Source organism: Hemicordylus capensis, chromosome 4 (assembly GCF_027244095.1).
Source record: "Hemicordylus capensis ecotype Gifberg chromosome 4, rHemCap1.1.pri, whole genome shotgun sequence".
NCBI classification, from domain to species: domain Eukaryota; kingdom Metazoa; phylum Chordata; class Lepidosauria; order Squamata; family Cordylidae; genus Hemicordylus; species Hemicordylus capensis.
In genome coordinates, this window is record NC_069660.1 from 43,952,573 (window position 1) to 43,973,377 (window position 20,805).

Below are 20,805 nucleotides of genomic sequence, written 5' to 3' on the forward strand. Positions count from 1 at the left end.
TCTGGGCAATTTGCCAGGACCTGGCAAGTTTATTTATTATGACTCAACTACAGGACTGGCCTGTACAGGCGGAGAGGGGTGGTAAATGAGCCACAGGTGCAGCTTGTTCCAGCAATTCTCTCCCTGCCCTAGCCACCTCTTCCTCGTTTTGCCCACCGTCACATTAACCTCAGGCACAGGGGTTGGTTATTCTCCCAGTTCCCTACTAGCCCACAAACCTAGGATTAATGCAGCAGCAGGTGAAACAAGAAAAAGCAAGGCAGCTGGAGAAGGGAGAGGAGTGCGGGAATGAGCCTCAGACACCAGTGCCACCTACAGACATCTGCAACACCCAACCTGCAGAAAACAACAGAAACCTGCAACACCATTCAGATACTGAACCTACAGACACAAGAGACAAATAACAAATCTGAACATACAGACACAACAGTTGACTGAAATAACAAAACACAGCAAACAATATAACAAATAACACAACAGAACAAATAATATAACAACATAACTGAACCTATAGACACAACAGAACCTACCGACACTATAGACACCTGCGACACCTACTGTACGTGTGGCTTCCCTGCCCCTATTATATGGGCCACTCCTGCTAATCTAATCTATCTATCTATCTATGTAAAATTAAATAAAGGCCATCTCTTATTTAATTGGTATCAGCTGGACTAATTTAGTGACAAACACCAGACTTTATTCGCTATCACTAAATTGAGACTTGATCACACCAGAAAGGTTAGGGCCACCTGGAATGAGATGGAAAACACTTGTCCCTGAGATGTTGCACGGCTTAATCTTAGAAAAATATTTTGAGCTTGACTGCAGTAGAGGTGAAACTAACAGGTGAAATGCAATTCTTCCCAATTGCAGAAAGGACCTCAGTCTAGATGATCAGATGTCGCTTTTCTCACCAGTTTTCATAAGTTAAAAAAATAAGGGATTTTGATCTTCATAGAACAATTCATTTTACTGTAAAACTCTTACCTCCTTCGTGAGCTTGCCTAGGTGCTATAACATGTTCATGGAAATCCCATGTGCCCATCCTTTGAGGATCACTTTACAGGACTAGTGAGGTAGTCTCACACCATCCCTATAAAGCAGCAAGCATCTCTGTAAAACAGCTGTACAACTTGAGACCTACCAAGCTGAATGCAACCCAATAGCTATGTATGGTGGCTCACCATGAATTTCCTGGTTTTGCTGCCTGTCTGGGACTATAAAACAAGAGTAACATCAAGTATCTGGCAGACTATAATGTGTGGCTGTTGGCTTGTGTTTTGCTGAAACAATAGGATGTGAAACAACAGTTCACATCCTTATTTACAAATGCATACATTTACGAAACATTAGTCATCCTAAAGGATCCTAACATATAGTCATCCTAAAGGATCCCCAAGAGATAAATGCAAGAGGAAATATCTTTTGGTAGGAGAATAACCAGTTCTATTCCCGCAGGCAAAAGAGGTGGAGTTGAACGACCAATACGAGGGGATGTGCGAATCGGCCTACAGCGAAGCAGAATCAGCTGCTGTGGAGGTGCTGGACCTGCCTCTTCCCAGCTATTTTCGCTCCCGGAGCCACAGCTACCTCCGAGCCATTCAGGCAGGCTGCTCCCAGGAAGAGGACACCGTCTCTGTTCGGTCCATCTCTCCACCCCCGGCCAACAGCATCAGTGGCAGTCGAACACTTCCCAGCAACAGTAAGTTACATTACGTGGGGTGGGGAGTGTAACCGGACAAATTACAAGTTTGTTGGAAAGAGTGATGAGCATTATGAAGACAATTTTGAACACTGCTGGAATTCTCAGTTAGTGTTGCCCTGAAATAGTAGTAATGAATTCTGTTCTGCTTTTTGCTTACTGAAATTAGGTTTAAATCTTCTCTGCACTTTCCCTACACATTGAGAGATGTATTTGGATCTGGTTTCGTTTAGTGGATTGCTGCTGGTTCAGTAACCACTCAGAAGTGTCTGCATGTATTTCTTCTCTTTATTTACACTGCAGAGAATGACACAACTCACAAAAACTACAGAGCAGAGCACAATCTAGCCAAAGTTAAGATTTTAAGGCTGCCTATACCAGTTGTGCAGTCTGGTCCTATGCATATCTGTCAGTAAGTTCTAGTGAGCACAGTGGGACTTAATGATAGATATGCATAGGGCCAGGCTGCACAACTGCAGTCCTAAAGGATATTTTGGTTTGGACTCTAAGTCTGATTGGTTTTGGTGAGAGAGTTTAGGAGGTTCTTCTCCCATGGTTATCAGTGTGACTTAAGTGCTTAAATGTCAATTGGATTATGCTCACTCTTTTATTCCAGTCACTTGATCGGTAATGAGTAAAATCACACCAATTCTATAATTACAGTCCCATACTTGCCAACATGTCCCTTGTCCCATGGAAGAATAGGGACATGTTGGTAGGTATGCAATCCCTATCATGGATTTGAATCACATATGGATCTGCCTTAAACTAGGGATCAAATATGTGACAGTAACAGACCTGCTTGTTTAAACCCAGGTCTGTCACAGAATAAAACTTCCCAGGGTGGGAAGCAGTGTTCCCTCTAACAGGGATTCCCAGATGTTGCTGACAACAACTCCCATCATCCCCAAGCAAAAGTCATTGCAGCTGGGAGTTCTGGGAGTTGTAGTCAACAACATCTGGGAATCTCTGTTAGAGAGGGAACACTGGTGGGAGGATCCAGTGTTGAGAGTAAAAAGGAAGTGCTCTAACAGGGAATTCCAGATGTTGTTGACTACAACTCCCAGCATCCCCAGCTGTGATGACCTTTGGCTGGGAATTATGGGAGTTGTAGTCAACAACATCTGGAATTCTCTGCTGGAGGGAACACTGATGTGTAAGTAAGTTGGGGATGGGACTTTAGTTTAGTGGAAGAGCATCTGTTTTGCATGTAGAAGGTCCCAGGTTCAATCCCTGGCATCTCCAAGTAGGGCTGGGAAAGACTCCTGCCTGAAACCCTGGAGAGCTGTTACTGGTCAGTGCAGACAATACTGAAGGCAGGCTCCTATGTTCCTAAGTGGAGGTGAACCCTTCCCACGCCTGCCACTGGACACACTGTAATCTCTCCTTGTCATCACCACCAGTTCTTTTGTGCCAGCTGGACTCTGACTGGGGGAAGTGACACCAGGAGAAAGGCTGCATGGAGATAAGCCATAGGCCAGGGAGAGGGTTGAATACCCTTTATTCATGTGCTGCTTTTGCTCTAAAAATCAGAAACACTCCCTCTGCTGTGCTCAGGGGAGACCTGGGTTTACATAAACACGTTGGTATCGCCTGTAGTTTGGGCCTCAGCCAGACCATTGGTCCAAATAGCCCAGTCGTGTTAGTTTTTACTGGCAGTGGCTATCCAGGGTCTCAGGCAGAGGCCTTTCCTAACACCTGCAATCCTGTTTAACTGGCAAGGTCAGGGATTGAACCCCATGCAAAGAAAGTGTTCCACCACCAAGGAGCTCTGCCGTCCTCTTATTGCAAGTCTTGAACTTGTTGTAGCCCTCGGCTCAGCGGGTGAGTTGTCACTGCTACTCCGCAGAGCAGCTGCTCAAACACATATATAGACAGGCTGGACATCTATTTGGTTCCAGCATGCAAATGGCAAATTTCAAAATAATTCTCTGAGTGCATACCTGAAGAAAAGTACTGTTGCAGTGGATTATCTGTGTGCCTTATACGCTGTGGATGCCCAGTCAACATGTTTGCAGGCTAGAATTGTGGATGGGGTGTCTTTCTTTAGTGGAGCAGCACCCCCACCCCCTTTTCTCCTCTCTTTCCTGTGTGCTGCATTTCAAGCCACTTGTCAACATGTGGCCCAGAGGTATTGCTGTTCCAAATAAAAATAAGAAGAAAGCTAACTGTACCTGTACGTAGATGGGACCGGAGCAATATCCTACAAAAGTAGGATATTTTCTATCCAGACGCTTGCTGTTTGATCCAGTCCGCAGTGCTTTCCTCTTTCAGTGTCTTTTTTTAAATTAACCATCAAGGGCTGGTTACCAAGGTATAACAAACTTTAAAACGATGTGGAAGGTTGCCTGGCTAATACAGGGTGCTCAGAAGGTTTTATCATCATTTCCTGGATGATACAGAAACTTTGTCACATGGCTAAGCTAGCCCTGACCTGTGCCATTAAATGTCCAAGAAACAGCTGGCCAAGTGCAATATACTGCCAAGATGTCTCTCTTTCTACCCTTAATCCTCTTACTCAGAGCAAAAGCTTATTTTTTCCTCACAGATGGGACCACACCCACAGCAAGCTGGGACCCAATCTCATGTTTCCCTAGGCTCCATTAAGAATGTTCTTTCATTGACTTCATTTGGAGCAGTAACTCCAAGTGTTTAAGTGTTTTTCTCAATATCCCACCCTGTTACATGACTAGAAAGATTTTGCTGCGACTGTGACCATTAATTTGGCCTACTTAGGGAAAGGCGATTGATTTCTTCAAAAGTATCAGGATTTTGAGGCCCCTTTTGAGTTATACTTGGTTTGCAAGTGAAAAATAGCAGACTGCTATTTTGCTTATTTCAAACAGATATGGTAGAACCATTATTATTACCCTGACTCTCTGTTTATGTTTACTTGGAAGAAAGTTAATTGTGTTCAATGGAGCTTGCTTCCAAGAAAAAGTGTACATATGATTTATTTATTTGATTGATTGATTCACTGACTGACTGACAGACTGACTGATTGATTTATATACCGCCCTTCCAAAAGTGGCTCAGGGAGGTTCACATTAAAATAAAAAAACAATTAACAATTAAAATGATTGCATGCATACTTACTTGGGAGTAATCTCCAGTGAACTCAATGGGACCTAGGGTACTTCCACATTAGTTCCCTTTAGCATGCATGCTGCATTCCTTTGCCACAATTAGCTGCAAGCAAAGTTCAAATGGAGGTCCACACAGCATTCATCATATTAATTGGCAATGCCCAAGATCTTTTTATAAAGTCCCCTCACAAGTTTGTTCCTCTCAGCAAAAGTCTCTGACAATTTCACATAAAAGATAATCCATTTCCTCCAAGAGTGTCTGGAAGTGGTCAGCCATTATATTCCTAGGAAGGGAATATTGGCCACAGGCCTACAGGTGAAACTCGGAAAATTAGAATATCGTGCAAAAGTCCATTAATTTCAGTAATGCAAATTAAAAGGTGAAACTGATATATGAGACAGACGCATTACATGCAAAGTGAGATAAGTCAAGCCTTAATTTGTTATAATTGTGATGATCATGGCGTATAGCTCATGAAAACCCCAAATCCACAATCCCAGAAAATTAGCATATTACATGGAACCAATAAGACAAGGATTGTAGAACAGAACAATATCGGACCTCTGAAAAGTATACAGTGTACTGTGCTTGATTGGCCAGCAAATTCACCTGACCTGACCCCATAGAGAATCTATGGGGCATTGCCAAGAGAAGGATGAGAGACATGAGACCAAACAATGCAGAAGAGCTGAAGGCCGCTAATGAAGCATCCTGGTCTTCCATAATACCTCATCAGTGCCACAGGCTGATAGCATCCATGCCACGCCGCATTGAGGCAGTAATTGCTGCAAAAGGGGCCCAAATCAAGTACTGAATACATATGCATGCTTATACTTTTCAGAGGTCCGATATTGTTCTATTCTACAATCCTTGTCTTCTTGGTTCCATGTAATATTCTAATTTTCTGGGATTGTGGATTTGGGGTTTTCATGAGCTGTACGCCATGATCATCACAATTATAACAAATTAAGGCTTGACTTATCTCGCTTTGCATGTAATGCGTCTGTCTCATATATCAGTTTCACCTTTTAATTTGCATTACTGAAATTAATGGACTTTTGCACGATATTCTCATTTTCCGAGTTTCACCTGTATAGTTGTTTACATCCTCTGGGTCCAAATTAGGTTTCTTTATGAGTCGTCAAATAATAGCTTTCTTCAACAAAGCTGGGACCACTCCCTCTCTCAATGGAGGCATTTAGAACTCAATTCCCTCTAAAATTCCCTAGATAAAAATTCCCTCCCTAGTAGATTGAATAAGCCATGAAGGGCCAAGGTCAAGCATGCACGTGGTTGGATGAACTAAACAGAACACATTGTCCACATCCTCAGAAACCAATAACTGAAACTCTTTCAGAAAAACTGGACCAGGTGGTACACTGGACACATCTCCCAATGACACTGCATCTGCTGTAGAGCCCAACTCCTGGTGAATATGAGCTTCTTTATCCTCAAAGTGCTGTGCAAATGTGTCACAGTGTGCTACAAGAGTTCTAACACATCTTGCCCAGGGCCAGATTTCAAGAGGCCCCACACTACCCAGAAAAGCCCTGCTGAATGGCACTGAGAGGATGCAATGGTGGATGGAGAAAAAAAACATTTCTTCTGTTCCATCACTGCCACAGAGTAGGCTCAATAATGAGCTCTAACCTGTAATGAGCTCTAACCTGCTTTCCAGCCATCTCCCAGCTTGCTTCATCTCCCTCAGCTCCAGGCACGGAGTCAGCCGAACGGCGGCGTGGGTCCAGCCCCGCTTGGTGGCCCCCTCCACATACGCCCATGTATGTGTGATGTTACATGCATGGTGGCGTGGCTCGGGTCCAGAGGAGCCCAGAGCAAACTCCCCCCTCCCACCCAGGCTACCAAGAGCCCGAACAAATGCATTCACTTGCTACAAGGCACACCCAATATAGATAAAAGGAGGACTGCAGAAATGAGGCAGATTTGCAGGCTTAATTGTAAACCTTGCAAATTATTGTGGTCTGCTGAGTAAACCAGCGTTGTGTCTGAGGACATGTCCTGGCCCTGTTTCCGGGAGGGCAAACACTTTTGGGTGCTTGCGACCCAGAGTTTAAAAGGAACCGTGAAAGCGCGTGCACACAGTCACAAGTCAGTTGTGGAACTGGAGGGAGAGGGGAAGCAAGAAAGAAAAGAAAAGAAAAATAAAGGGAAGGAAGGAAGGAAGGAAGGAAAGAAAGAAAGAAAGAAAGAAAGAAAGAAAGAAAGAAAGAAAGAAAGAAAGAAAGAAAGAAAGAAGCACGTTCCCACCACAAAACAGCCCAAAACTTCACCTGGGAGAAAAATGTATGTTTGCCAACAACACGCCTGTTTCCCAACCTGAAATGACAAGCTGAGAGCTCTCTCAGGCTCTCAGCAGCCTGGACCACACCCCTTTGAGTGTGACATCATGGGCAAAGGGGGCGTGGCATGAGCTGCCGAGAGCCCAAGTGAGCTCTCAGTCCAGCAGCGTCAGCTGCCTGATAGGATGTTTTCCCCTTTCTCTTCCTCCAGAGAGGGAGAGAAAGGGAAATATGTCTTTTCGGGCAGTTGGCGCTGCCTGAAATAACTAGTGGAGAGTTTGCCCGGGCTCTCAGTGGCCCGGGCATGGGAGGGGGGAGTTTGCTCTGGGCTCCTCTGGAGCCTGAGCCACGGGGCTTTAGCAGCCTTTTTCAATGGCAGCCCGGGTTCTTTGAACCTGTTCGCGCAATGGTGGCTATGCCGCTGCTCAGCTCAGGTGTATATTAAGGTGCTGCATGGGCTATGCTTTATGGGAGTAATCGTGTCAACCTCCTAAGCTCTCTCTCCATTCCAGAGAGCAACTAGGGCCTCAACAGGAGTGCCTGCCTTATCAGCTGGAAAATCCCCCCCAGGAGATCCCCCAGTCCATCAGTCCCTTGGGGCAGACCATTTTAATAGGCTCCCCACTCTTGCAGAGTGGTATACCCGCTGAAACACTAAACCTCAGAAGGAAGTGATCTGACCACCACAAGGGCACAGATAACACACCCACCACTTTCAAATCACCATCCTCCTACCCAGTAAAAAAAAAAACCCAGATCCAAAATATGCCCCTTTTCATGTGTTGAGCCAACAACGTGTTGGGACAGTCCCATGATTGTCATGGTGGCCATGAAGTCCTGAGCGGCCACAGGCAAGGCAGCATCAGTATGGATGTTGAAGTCACCCAGAAGAATCATTCTGGGAATTCTCAACACCCAATCTGAGACCACGACTGTGAGCTCAGGCAAGAAGACAGCTGGACAGGGGGGTAGGTGGTGCACCCACAGAATCCCCACTCTCTTCTGAGAGCCCAACAACAGGGACAAACACTCTGAATCGGCAACCACTTGGATGGGGGGCCTAGAGAGGAAAATAGAGCTTTTAGAAATTACAGCGAGCCTCCATCCCTGGCCCTCCAGCCTGTGCTGATGATGCACTAAATACACAGCTGGGAAAGACTAATCTCTCCCAGCTCCCCAACCCAGGTCTCCATAATACAAACCAGATCGGCCCCTTCTTCCACAATTAAATCGTGGATAATAGAGATCTTATTCTGGACTGACCTGGCATTAAACAGCAGCACCAGCAGGCCAAAGGACAAGTACAGTATGGCAGACAGGAACACTTCTATGATGAGAACAGCCAAAAGAAGGGATCAGAATAAGATGCTGAGCCACTCTTCCCCTCTCCAGCTGGTGTCAACAAGGCCCCATGCCATACCTTCCCCGACTTATAACCACTAACTGAAGCACCCCCAGCATTCCCCAGGTTTGCATCTTCACTCAGGCATATGATTAAACAGCTAAAACTGTTCCCCCAGCAAGCAGAGCAGAGCCCTGACCCTCGTGGTTCCCAAAGGGGCGACCCTCACCAATGGCAAGCTCGCCACCATGGCAGTATGCTCTTTTATACTGCCAGCCCAGAAAATGTTGCAAGGCCCAGCAGCAACTGCTGAGTCAGCACTCTGGGCCCTCCTGGAAACTGCAGCTCTGCCATCAACAGAGGCCTGCAGCACTGTTACTCCCAAGGAGAGAGAGCCTTCGGGAAACAGGGAGGCAGCTACTGCTGGGTACTCACCACAAGCTCTACTCACCATCTTCCAGGGCAGGGTGACACAGGGTGGATGATAAACTCCCTTCCTCTCTCTTCTTCCCTCTGCTAGAGCCAGTGGAAGGGCATTTGAGGACTTGACTAGCAAGCCAGAGGTTGCCGGTTCGAATCCCTGCTGGTATGTTTCCCAGACTATGGGCAGCATAGTTTCCCTATATTGGGCAGCAGCGATATAGGAAGATGCTGAAATGCATCATCTCACACTGCGCGGGAGGAGACAATGGTAAACCTCTCCTGTATTCTACCAAAGAAAACCACAGGGCTCTGTGGGCGCCAGGAGTCAACATCGACTCAATGGCACAACTTTACCTTTACCCCTCATTTTAGTGAGCTGCCCCATCAAACCAAATAATCCATATCACTCCCCTGTGTTTTTCCTTCCCCTCGCAAAATAATGTGAGGAGTTGCTCCTCAAGCTTTCCCTCTGCCTGTACCCCCCCCCCCAATTCCCTTCAAGTGATTTGGATTAATGTCATTCCCCCTGGATGCAAACAGGTGATAAGCCTTTCAAATACTTGCACAGGGTGGCATCTTGCCTGAAACACCCAGCTGTTCCTGAGTAATTAGAGAAGATGGTTTGGCCAAAAGATTTTCTACCTGCACATGTCATGCAGTTGCTGTTGTCGTTGTACGAAACCACCCAAACTCAGATGCTCTCTGCACTGAAATGGCAGAGAGCATTGTGATGTTGTGCGTTGCACAGAAATCGGCTCAGGCTGCAATCAGCATGGGATTTGTGGCTTTTAGAGATTTATGGATTGTCTCATGGAAAATAAATTGCACTTGGCTGTGGAATATAAGGCCTGCTTCTATTTAAAACACTGTTTCTGCTCTTTTCCTTTGAGAGAATAGGAAAAGAGTGCAAATTCCCACTGGCTGAATATATCAGCCCTATCTGTCCCTGATACATGGATGAGCTATCTTGGCAGGTTAATAAAAGTTGGACTGGATTAATGTATCTGAGATTGCACAACAGTTATGCTCTCAATGTTTTTGTTGTTTCCCCCCAATTACATTGAGACCTGAAGGCTTAAAAAAAACGGGGGTTGGGGGGAGGTTCTGCCTTCTCCAGGCAGTCTCTGTACCATTATTATTATTGTTGTTGTTGTTGTTGTTGTTATTCATATTTATTATATTTATTTATTATTTATTACATTTATAAATTGTCCCATCCTGCGGCTCTGGCTGGTATACAGCTAGTTTAAAAAACAAACAAACATCATTTAAATCACACTACTTAAAACAATATCAAAAGATTTTAAACACAATTTTAAACCAATTAAAAATATTTTAAAAATTTAAAAACCTTGGAAGGCCAGGCCAAACAAGTACGTCTTTAGGGCTCTCTTAAAGGTCAACAGCAAGCCTAAACTGTGGATATCTGCCGGGAGTGCATTCCATAGGGCAGGAGCAGCTACAGAGAAGGCCCAGTTCCGAGTCACCACCAGATGTACTGGTGGTAACTGGAGACGGACCTCTCCAGATGACCTCAACATGCAATGGTGATCATACAGAAGAAGGTGCTCTCTAATGGCTAAATACATTTGCCTGGGTAGCAGGTTGTGGGTTTGCTTGAATAGCTCAGGGTACTTTTACAAATGGATTCCAAAAATGCCTTATAGTTTCAAAAGTATCACTTTAGAATGTTATTCATACAACAATATATAAAGTGGAAGAGATGCATTTTAAAACCCTATATACTGTACATTCCAATCAGTGTGGTATTTTCTTTCAAATCACAAATACAGAAAAATCCTATGATTCTTCACTCTTGCTTGATCTTTTGCTTCTACCTGGATTTCCTTTCAGTTCATTTCCATTTCTCTCTCACACATCTTCCTTAGGAGGACACAATCTCCTGTTTGCAAAGAACAAAAGTGTGTGGGGGGGAGGGAGGGGGTTGACAACCAGCATGCATTTGATAAGCCACCCTGTATTTCAGTTCTTCCCATAAATTCAGGTTTCGGTTGCACATTATATGAAAGTTAACTGAGATCTGACAGCCAGAAATAGATGATTGCCTGCTTTTTCATGACTTAAACAAAGCCTTTGTACCTTGCAAAGTGTGGAGGGAACCCAGTGAAATGTACTCATCTAATTCACAGAAATTCTGCTGACAGCTGCTTTCAGTCCTTGACTTTAATAAATAAATTCGAGGTTATCCTGCCTAAGCTGGGAATGGGGGAAAATGCTTGAGGGGTTTAATTTCCTTCTTTAAGAGCAAAAATGTCAGTATGCTGGAATTTGGGGGTATTCTAGCAAAATGGGGACGATGCAGCAAGTGGAGGGCAATAGATTGCCCATAGCTGGCTAATGGGCATCCCATCTAAGTGTAGTCCTTAGAGGGAGTGGCTTGTATATGTATTGTTTTATACATATGAATCCAAAGATTGTTGAGCAGTGGGAGTACATTTTGAAAACATTGTAACAAATAGCATTGCTTTTACTGACAAAATTTTAAATTTGTGGACCTGCTTAACTCAGGCCCCCCAGCTGTTTTTGCACTACAACTCCCATACTTCCCAGCCACAGTGGCCAGTAGGCAGGGATGAAGGGAGTTGTAGGCCAACATCTGCAAGAGGGCTAAAATTGACCTGCCCTGAATGTAGAGTATATATTGCCATATTTACCTGAATTGAAGACAACTCTGAATTTAAGACGACCTCTTAAAAAGCAGAGGTTAAATACAGGGCCCCCTGCATTTACTCAAAATTAAGAGGACTCTTAATTTAAGATGACCTCCCAATTTTTAATATCAAAAGACTTGGAAAACACCTAGTCTTGGATTCAAGTAAATACAGTATTTGATAGAGTGTACCATGTACTTCTCCAGAGTGCAGGATGTGGAGTGTGGAGACCATGTGCATTGGCCTAAGCTCTTTGAGGAAGAGTGAGATAATAATGTACTAAATGAATAAAAATAATCTACTGGCAGCCCTAGGGCCAAATACCATTAGATCCACCAGTTGCCTGTTTACAGAATACGCTTATGCATTGCTTACTCAGAAGTAAGTCCCACTAAAGTGTGCACAGGATCGCTGCCTTGGAAAGCTGAGTGTGGAGGGATTGGTGGCTGTGGCCATGAGACTTGCTGGCAGCCCCTTTTCAGAAAGGAGTGTGCTTTGGCCCACTTCCCTCCATCACCATTTCTGAGTAGCCCTCCAGTAAAAGGAGTTGCTGATTACAGGTGTATGATGTTGGGTGATGTCATAAACTGGTCTGGTGCATTGCCACACTTGAGAATCACTGTCAGAATCCCACAACAGGGATGCCATTTCAGGAATTGGGTCAGGGGCGTAGCAAGATTGGAAGTGGCCCTGGTGCAGAATATAAGGATGGGCATCCTGCCTACATGCCTGCCTTCTTCACTGCAGCTGCCATCCCCACTGCTGCCACCCATGATCCCGGCAATCTTCACACCTACATGCCAATGTGGCCTGATGACATCACCAAGCTAGCATGTGGGCATGGTGACATCATCGGGCTGCACCAGCTCATGAGTGCAGCTGTGGCAAAGGCTAGGCAGTGGCGCACCCAATGTGGGAATAGTGTGCTGGGGAGATGGCTGGCAGCCCCTAGGCAGCGGCAGGGCTGCGGCAGCCCCTGTGCAGCCACTTCCCAGTGGCGCTCTTACCCCTGGACTTGGAGGCCGAAGTCCAGGGCCTCCACCAGTGTTCCCTCTAATAGGGATTCCCAGATGTTGCTGACTACAACTCCCAGAATCCCCAGCTGCAATGGCTTTTGCTTGGGGATTCTGGGAGTTTTAGTCAACAACATCCAGGAACCCTTGTTAGAGGGAACACTGGCCTCCACACCCTCTGAGGCCCCCAAATCCTCTTTAGACTATCCCAGGTGGTGTGGTCACTGCTGGCCTGCACTGTGCTGAGCAGCCGAGTGTGATTATGACCTGTGCCAGGTGCTTTAGAGACAAAGGAGGGAGTGGGGAAAGAAAAATGTGGGATAGGAATATGTTAAATTGCGTGTCGAAAATGTTTCTGCTACTGCATATTTGCATAAATATACCTCATGTTAAAAATACCATGTTTGTCACGGTGTGTGTGTGTAGGGAGATGATGCTTAACTTTTCAGCTGGGGGGGTGCTCCAGAGGTGGGGAGGGGTGCTTCAAAGTCCTTTAGGTCCCAGCTCTCTCTGCCACTTCTGCTGTGGCTATTATTATCTCTATGCCCCTGGGTGGGGTCAGAGATTTTAGTGGGTAAAGGCAAGGTTCCAATGCCTACTTTTAGATATACAGTATCAGAGATGAAAGTGTTTTAAGAGCAATTGTAGTGGCTGAATGGTTTAACATACCTCAACATAACAAGAGATATGGGAGTTCCTGAGAATTAACCCCATGCAGTCTGAAACACCAGGGATTTTACACACAGCAGGCTTTACCATGAGTTTACTGGGAGGCTTTACTGCAAACTCGTTGTCCCCCAAAACCGATGCAAATAGTGGATTATTTTACCTCGGATAGAAATTGGGCTACACTCTAATGCACAGTGAAAACCCTGAATTGTTTGAGAACTGCTCCTTGATAACTCTTAGGGACTTCGGTGTAAATCTGGCTAATATGTGAATGCACCCCTTTCATTCCAGAGGAGATGCAGGTTCTTTAGATGCAAGGTCTTTAAAAGCTCCATGTGAAAAACTTCCAGGACAGATTGCTTACTTCACGCTGTCTATTCAGTGGCCCTGTTCATAGTTGTTGCTGAGGTTTTGTCACAAAGGTTGGCATGCATTATGTCTGGAACGTAGAAGAAAATTGGACTTTCCTCAGTGCAGTTCTTTTATTCTTCCTGCATCATATGAATGGCAATAGAAAGTGCCTCTGAGCTTGTGCAGAATGCATTTCTTTCACCACTGAGTAGTTGTAACTAGCTCTCATACTTATGGAGTTAAAAAGAACAGATTTCATGGAAGTGTGAAGGCTGCATTAGGTATGGCATTTGTGAATGGGTCTCTCATTGTATTATTCTGTGGTTAAAAGCAGCTAAAAGGTACCCTAATTTGGATTGGGACCACTATGCTGGAGAAGGTGGGTTAACCCTTTCCCTTGTGCTTCAGGCCAGTCCAAATCCCTCCAAAGAGGTATTATCCATGAAGGAGGGGCAGATACCTGTATGCAGTGGAACTCTTACACCTGGACTTTGGACACCCCCTGGGGCCCCTCAAATCCTCTTTAGTCTGTCCTGGGTGGTGTGGTTACCACTGGCCCACACTGCGCTGGACGGCTGAGTGTGATTATGACCTGTGCCAGGTGCTTTTGAGACAGAGGGCGGGGGGGATATGTGGGATGGGAATATGTTAAGTTGCGTGTTGAAATGTTTCTGCTACTGCATATTTGCATAAATATACCTAGGAACATAGGAACTGCCATATACTGAGTCAGACCATTGGTCTATCTAGCTCAGTATTGTCTTCACAGACTGGCAGCGGCTTCTCCAAGGTTGCAGGCAGGAATCTCTCTCAGCCCTATCTCTCTCAGAAGCCAGGGAGGGAACTTGAAACCTTCTGCTCTTCCCAGAGCGGCTTCATCCCCTGAGGGGAATATCTTACGGTGCTCACACATCAAGTCTCCCATTCATATGCAACCAGGGCAGACCCTGCTTAGCTATGGGGACAAGTCATGCTTGCTGCCACAAGACCAGCTCTCCTCTCCTTTTACCTGTTTTATATTCTTACATTCTTGTGAGTTCAGTTGCTGGTTGTGCCCTCAAGAACCCATGTGTTAAAAATACTGTTTGTTATAGTGTTTGTAGGGCGGCGCTCCAGCAAGTGGGTGGGTGGGGGCCTCCAAAGGCCTTTAGGTTCAGGCTCCAAAATTACCTGAGTGCACTCTGCCTGTATGGTACCTGCTTTTCTTCCTCTCTTCCACACCATCTATCTATCTATCTATCTATCTATCTATCAAATTTGCAGACTGCCCCAAACTTCCATCTCTGGGGAGTTCCGTCTCTACTAGCAGCTTTGTGGGGAGGGAGAAATTTGAATCAGGGAAGTGATATGAAGAGAGATGGCTAAGTCCCTCTCACCCAGTACCACAGCCCATAGCTGATCTTGACCAAAGAGAAAGACCTTGAGAAATTCAATCATGAATTCTGTTATTCTCAAGCATTTGGATGCAAATTTGTGTTCCCTTGATCAATTAACCAAATACCGATCTGTGGAGGAGCAGCTCTGCTGTGTAACCACATGAGCAAAGAATCGTCTGCCACTGATGAAGCATAGCTCAGCAGCTGTATGCGAGAACCTAAAGCCCCACAGAGATTACTCTGTGGGTTGCTATGATGACTAATTATAACAACCCACACTGACCCCACATTGCCTTCCATGGCTGTAATAATTATTTTTCTCTCTAAGAGTTTTTTGCTTTTCTTTTTGGCCTAGATTCCATCTTCTGGGCAGGAGGAGCAGCTGCTTTTTCTGGAAGTAGGCAGGGCATTACGCAGCTTACATATGGGTCTGTGACCACCCATATGCAGTGCAACCTTTTTTGTTTCATTCTATCCCTGGTATTTGTGTGGGAGAAAGGGAGGAAAAGAATGTTACTTAGTGTATTTTGGCAAGTACAGAGAAAAGTTGCTGATAATATAGCTGTGCACATAAAAGCATGAGATGTATATGCCTCTCATGTTCTCTGGGTTGTACACACATGCATTTTTATTTCCCCAGGCTAAGATAACGTATCTGGACAATAGTTTCCTCATGTCCATTTGAGTGAGAAAATAAGGCAGAACTGTGTTTTGCCAGTGAAATTTCAGCTTGTGTGCCGCCTCTTCGTAACCCTATTCATATGTTATGTTCAGTGATAATGCAATCTGTGTGAAGGGTATGCATGTACAGATCTGCACATATGAACAAAATGTGTAAATAACAGTACAATGCATGTACATTAGTACACTTCCTATCTGTATCCTGAATTGAAGGGCCTGTGTCCAGGTTTACTTTTTAAATAAATACATGGACAGTACAGTCACAAAAACACATATGTGTACAGACACTTGAATACACACATTTATTTATTTATTTATTTATTTTATTACATTTTATATCCCGCTCTTCCCTCCAAGGAGCCCAGAGCGGTGTACTACATACTTAAGTTTCTCCTCACAACAACCTTGTGAAGTAGGTTAGGCTGGCATAACCTACAACATACAACACATACACATACAACATAATATCTGAATAGTACTATGTTTGTAAGAGCATGTATGAGATGAGGATTATAAAGCATTTAGTGCGTACATAAACAGCTGTATAAATGATGAATGGGGCGGGGGGTGAGGAGTAAAAAAAACACACACACGGAAAAGTAGATGTACCTAGGGAGCTTGGCCAGCATTATAGGTATGCGTCGGCAATGCCAATTCTGGCATTCAAAAGTCAGGTCTCCCAAATGTGATTACTTGAAAAATCATATGCCACATATTTGGTTTGCTTTTTTATATTTTGCTGTTGGACCTTTCTGGAACGCTCAGTTTTAGAATGATCTTCACAACTAGAAGGGTTACATAGACTTGTAATATTGACCGCCTTGCCTTATTCTCATTCTGGCATGCGTATCAACTGTGTCTTAGCAATCACTTTGGCGTGGCTCTGTTTTGCTATGAACTATGTCATGCATTTTCTGATTTCTGTCTCCAACCTGTGCTGCCTTCTGGCCATCTGCTTGCCTTATGTTACTGAGTTCTTGATCTATTACATTCCTCTCATGCTGCCAAATAGCTTACAAGTAGCTAGATGTCACCAAGTAGTATAAGACAGGGTACAGAAGCTGGCACCCACAGCAATCTGGCTTCTTGCTAGAAGTGGGAGGAACACAAGCAGACATTGTTGCATTCTGGGCTGGCTATTCTTGGCTCTGCTGGCCATCAAAGTCCACAGCCTGAGGGGCAGACAAACATTAAAAATGGCAAGGGTTTTTGAGGTGCACTGGTTTGCATGTTGGACTTGGACTGGAGAGACCTGGACTCAAAACCCCAACACAGCTACAAAGGTGACCTTGGGCCAGTCATTTTCTCTCAGCCTAGTCTACCTCACAGGGTTGCTGGGAAGATAAAAAGAAACGTTTTATATACAATCCTCTTTGAGGAAGAGTGGAATGAAAATGAAACAAATCTAAATAAGACTTCTCTGAGGAAAGCTAACGTTTCCTGAGTGCAGCGGCAGTCTTGTCTGTCACAGTGATACACAACTGTGAAAATGGCATTTACTGAATTTTGCCTCCCCCAGAACTCTTGGGGCATATCTGTGTGGGTCTCAGAACTCAATGCAGTCAATGGTGCCAGCATATGTCACATTGCCCCCTGTGTGTGAAGCTGGTGCAGGGCTGGCTCCCTTTCTTTCTCAGGTGGCCCTTCTAATGTTTCTGATACGTCACAAAAGGGTTAAATAGATAGACATGTCCATGTCGGTGTGTGTTTAAAGCAGGCCTGCTCAACTTAGGCCCCCCAGCTGTTTTTGGACTACAACTCCCATAAACCCTAGCCATAGTGGCCAATAGCCAGGGATCATAGGAGCTGTAGGCCAACATCTGTAGGAGGGCAGAAGTTGAGCAGGCATGGTTTAAAGGAACAGAGACCTTAACGTTTTTTGTAATATGACCAGCCTATACAGCAAGCTGGCCCTATGTCATTATTCTCACAATAGTTATGACTCTGAAACCAATAGAGATCTAATAGCAAAATCCGAAATTGGCTTCATAGCAACCTAGCTGCACTCGGCATTCATCTCTCCTTTGTCACCTTTCATCATCTTTTTCATATTTTGTCTCTCATTCCGTGCTACTGTGTTCTCCACAATTGCAAACCTCCCTGAGCTACTTTAAGAAGAGCAGTATATAAACTGAATGAATGAATGAATGAATGATGTGCAGCTCTATCTTACTCAAATAGCAATATCACTCTATAAACAGTTCGGAAGCCAAAATCAGTTCTGTGGAGCTTCACAAGACACAATCATCCCAGTGAACGCACATAAGCAGCTCTGAGTTCAGACCGCAAGATGCGTCATGCATCTCTGTCTGATTGGGCTCCAGTGTGTGTGTTCTCTTGCCTTTCCAATCAATTATTGTATGCTATAATAAATGTGCAGTGATTACACTGTTGTTTTAGGGGACTCCAATAGTCAAGACTTGTTTTTGTAAGGAAACTGTATTTTGTTAGAAATGTGGGCTGACATACCATGCAGCCTTCCATGCATGTTTAGCGCAATGCAGGCACTGCTGCATCTTCTTAATGGCTATTGCAAAAGGCACATTTGTGCAAATGCTGAATTTGCACAACTCCCTCACTCCAGTGTCTGCACATGTGTGAGCTTTTGCAAAAGCCATTCGGAAAATGCAGTAGCACCTATGTTGCCCTAAACCAGGGCTGCACAACTTTGACTCTCCAGCAGATGTTCAGCTCCCATCATCCCTGAATGTAGGCCACTGTGTCTGGGGATGATGAGGGCTGTGGTCCAAAAAAGGCTGGAGGGCCGGAGTTGTACAATTCTGCTCTAAATGCACGCCGGAGGCTGCATAGTTTATCAGTCAGGATTTCCTTCACCCATTCCAGTAAATTCATCCATTGTAGTATGGAATGCTGTGTACACTGTGACTGCATGAGAATTACAAGTGTTAACTAGTAATATATCACTGACTGGTGATTAGCACACTTCCCCCTGCCCCACAAAAAAACCAAAAAACCCTATATCATTTTTAAAAGTCATAAAGAGGTGTTTTATTAACGTCGTAGCAACTAAGAACTCTCTAGTGTACCACTGCAGCAGTTCTCCTTTAACATTTTGAAAAAGGGAACCTAGAACACATCGACAAGACTAGCCCTATGCGCGCATTATGTTCAGTGCACATACAATCTGTGTGTAGTGTACACATGTACAGATCTATCCGCCAATAGTTATTCTGCCAGCATGGTGTAGTGGTTAGAGCATTTGGACTAGAGGTGTGGAGACCCTGAGTTTAAATCCCCATTCAGCCATGAGCCTCACTGGGTGACTCTGAGCCAATCACATCTCTCTCAGTCTAACTTACCTCACAGGGTTGTTGTGAGGATATACATAACCATGTACACCACTCTGGGCTCCTTGGAGGAAGAATGGTATACAGATGAAAATAAGTAAGATTCTGTACACGTCTCTAGTAATCAGACTCCCCTCCCACTAGAGCAGAGATGGGGAACCTTGGCCCTCTAGCTGTTGTTGAACTACAACTCCCATCATCCCCAGCCATTGTGGCTGGGGATGGTGGGAGTTGTAGTTCAAAAACAACTGGAGGGCCAGGGTTCCCCACCCCTGCGCTAGAGAGTTAACTGTAAGTGAAACCTGTCTTGACTGACAGGCTGGTGAACTCCAGGGTTCAGCCAATCAGCAGACCAGGTGGGTGGGACCTGGAGAGCTGTTGCCAGGAAGGGAGGTCTTTGTTGGAGAAAGAAGCTAGGTGGGAGGTGCACAGGAGGACATGCAGCCATGGAAATTGGCTGTAGGAGAATGACTCTGCAGATCTTTGAAGGACAGGAGGGCACGAAGCTTGAATTCTCATCTGGAGTTTGATGAGTTCAATGAAAGGAAGCCTTTGGCTTAGGGAATATTATTTTAGGAAAAAGTTTGTTTCGTCAGACTTTGTGTTAGAAACTTATATTTCTTTGGTGTGTGTACTTTTGCATATTCCTGATGCTGTTCTATTGTAGTTTACCTGTAACGTAACTGAAGTAAGAAACACTAGCCTACGCCCTTCCTTCCTAGGGTTTTGCAAAAGACTCTATAAGCATTTGGGCATGCATTAATACAACCTATTTCTGTAACTTACTAAGTGTTTTTGGCTGTATTTAAAAAGCTGAGGAAGCCTCAGAGGGAAGCAGTCTGTAGTAATTGAATAAAACTGGGGTGTTTTGTTAGTTCTTTTCTTTTTACAAGCCTCTCCGAGTTGGTTTTTAACTCAGGGGTAAAGGGGAGGAAGGGGGATTTTTCTGTGGTGCAATCACATCCTCAAATGGTCAGAAGCTATCGGTTTTCTCACCACATATAGGCTTGCATGTGGAAGATTTTTGTACTTACCCAAGAGCAAAATAAAGAGAGTTTTCCCTGGGATTCCACCCCAAGCCCAGGGAGGTTCAAGCTTTGTCGATAAGAGGGGTGGTGGTAGCAGCATTTTAAACCTACCAGGAATACAGAATAGTCTTAGGAGAAGCCGAGCCAGGCAGCTCAGCAAGGATGATTCAGCTTTTCTTTCCCGCACGTGAGCTAGCTCTGAGACAAAGGCATTTAATCCACTACAACATCCTATCTGTACCCTGCATTTGAGAGGTCTTCTAAATGAACACATCTACAGTTATTCACACAAAAATACATACATGTGTTCAGACAACTGTACAACATAATGTCTGAAAAGGGTGACTATGTGTTCCTACTTCATACACTTCTTCCCTTCTCTATTTAATTTCATTTTAGACTCTGTATTCTTCCTCACCAGCACAGGCAGATGAACCTTTTTGTTTAACCTCCTGTCCAAGCAACCTTCTCCCCACAGTATATCAATTTATTCTACAGCAAAGCTTTCCCCCGCCACCACCCACAACACAAACACAGAGGCACTCTTCCACCTGGACTTCCGGGTGGAAGTCCAGAGCTCCTGGGGGCCCAAAATGAAATATGTGGAATGGGAATATGCTGTGTGTTGAAATGTTTCTGCTAATGCATATTTGCATAAATATACTTGTTTTATATTCTTACATTCTTATGAATTCAGTTGCTGTTTGTACCCTCAAGAACCCACATGTTCAAAATGCTGTGTCTGTGTGTGTGTGTGCACACACGCGCGCATAGGGGGATGATGCTTAATTTGCAAAGGCCTTTAGGGCCAGGCTTCAAAATTACCCAAAATCCACCTCTGCACATGCAC

General features: G+C 44.7%; 1 protein-coding gene across 4 annotated transcripts in view; it reads left to right on the plus strand.

The window, feature by feature from the left end:
- DLGAP4 (DLG associated protein 4) overlaps positions 1–20,805 on the plus strand; it is a 536,166-nt gene that overhangs the window by 419,623 nt on the left and 95,738 nt on the right. For all 4 annotated transcript variants that reach the window (XR_008320783.1, XM_053313662.1, XM_053313661.1 and 1 more), the window contains one exon: positions 1,462–1,705. Coding sequence is in view for 3 of the 4 variants with exons in the window: in XM_053313662.1 (XP_053169637.1) it covers positions 1,462–1,705 (244 nt within the window). In the remaining variant the exon portion in view is untranslated. The remainder of the gene's footprint in view (positions 1–1,461; positions 1,706–20,805) is intronic.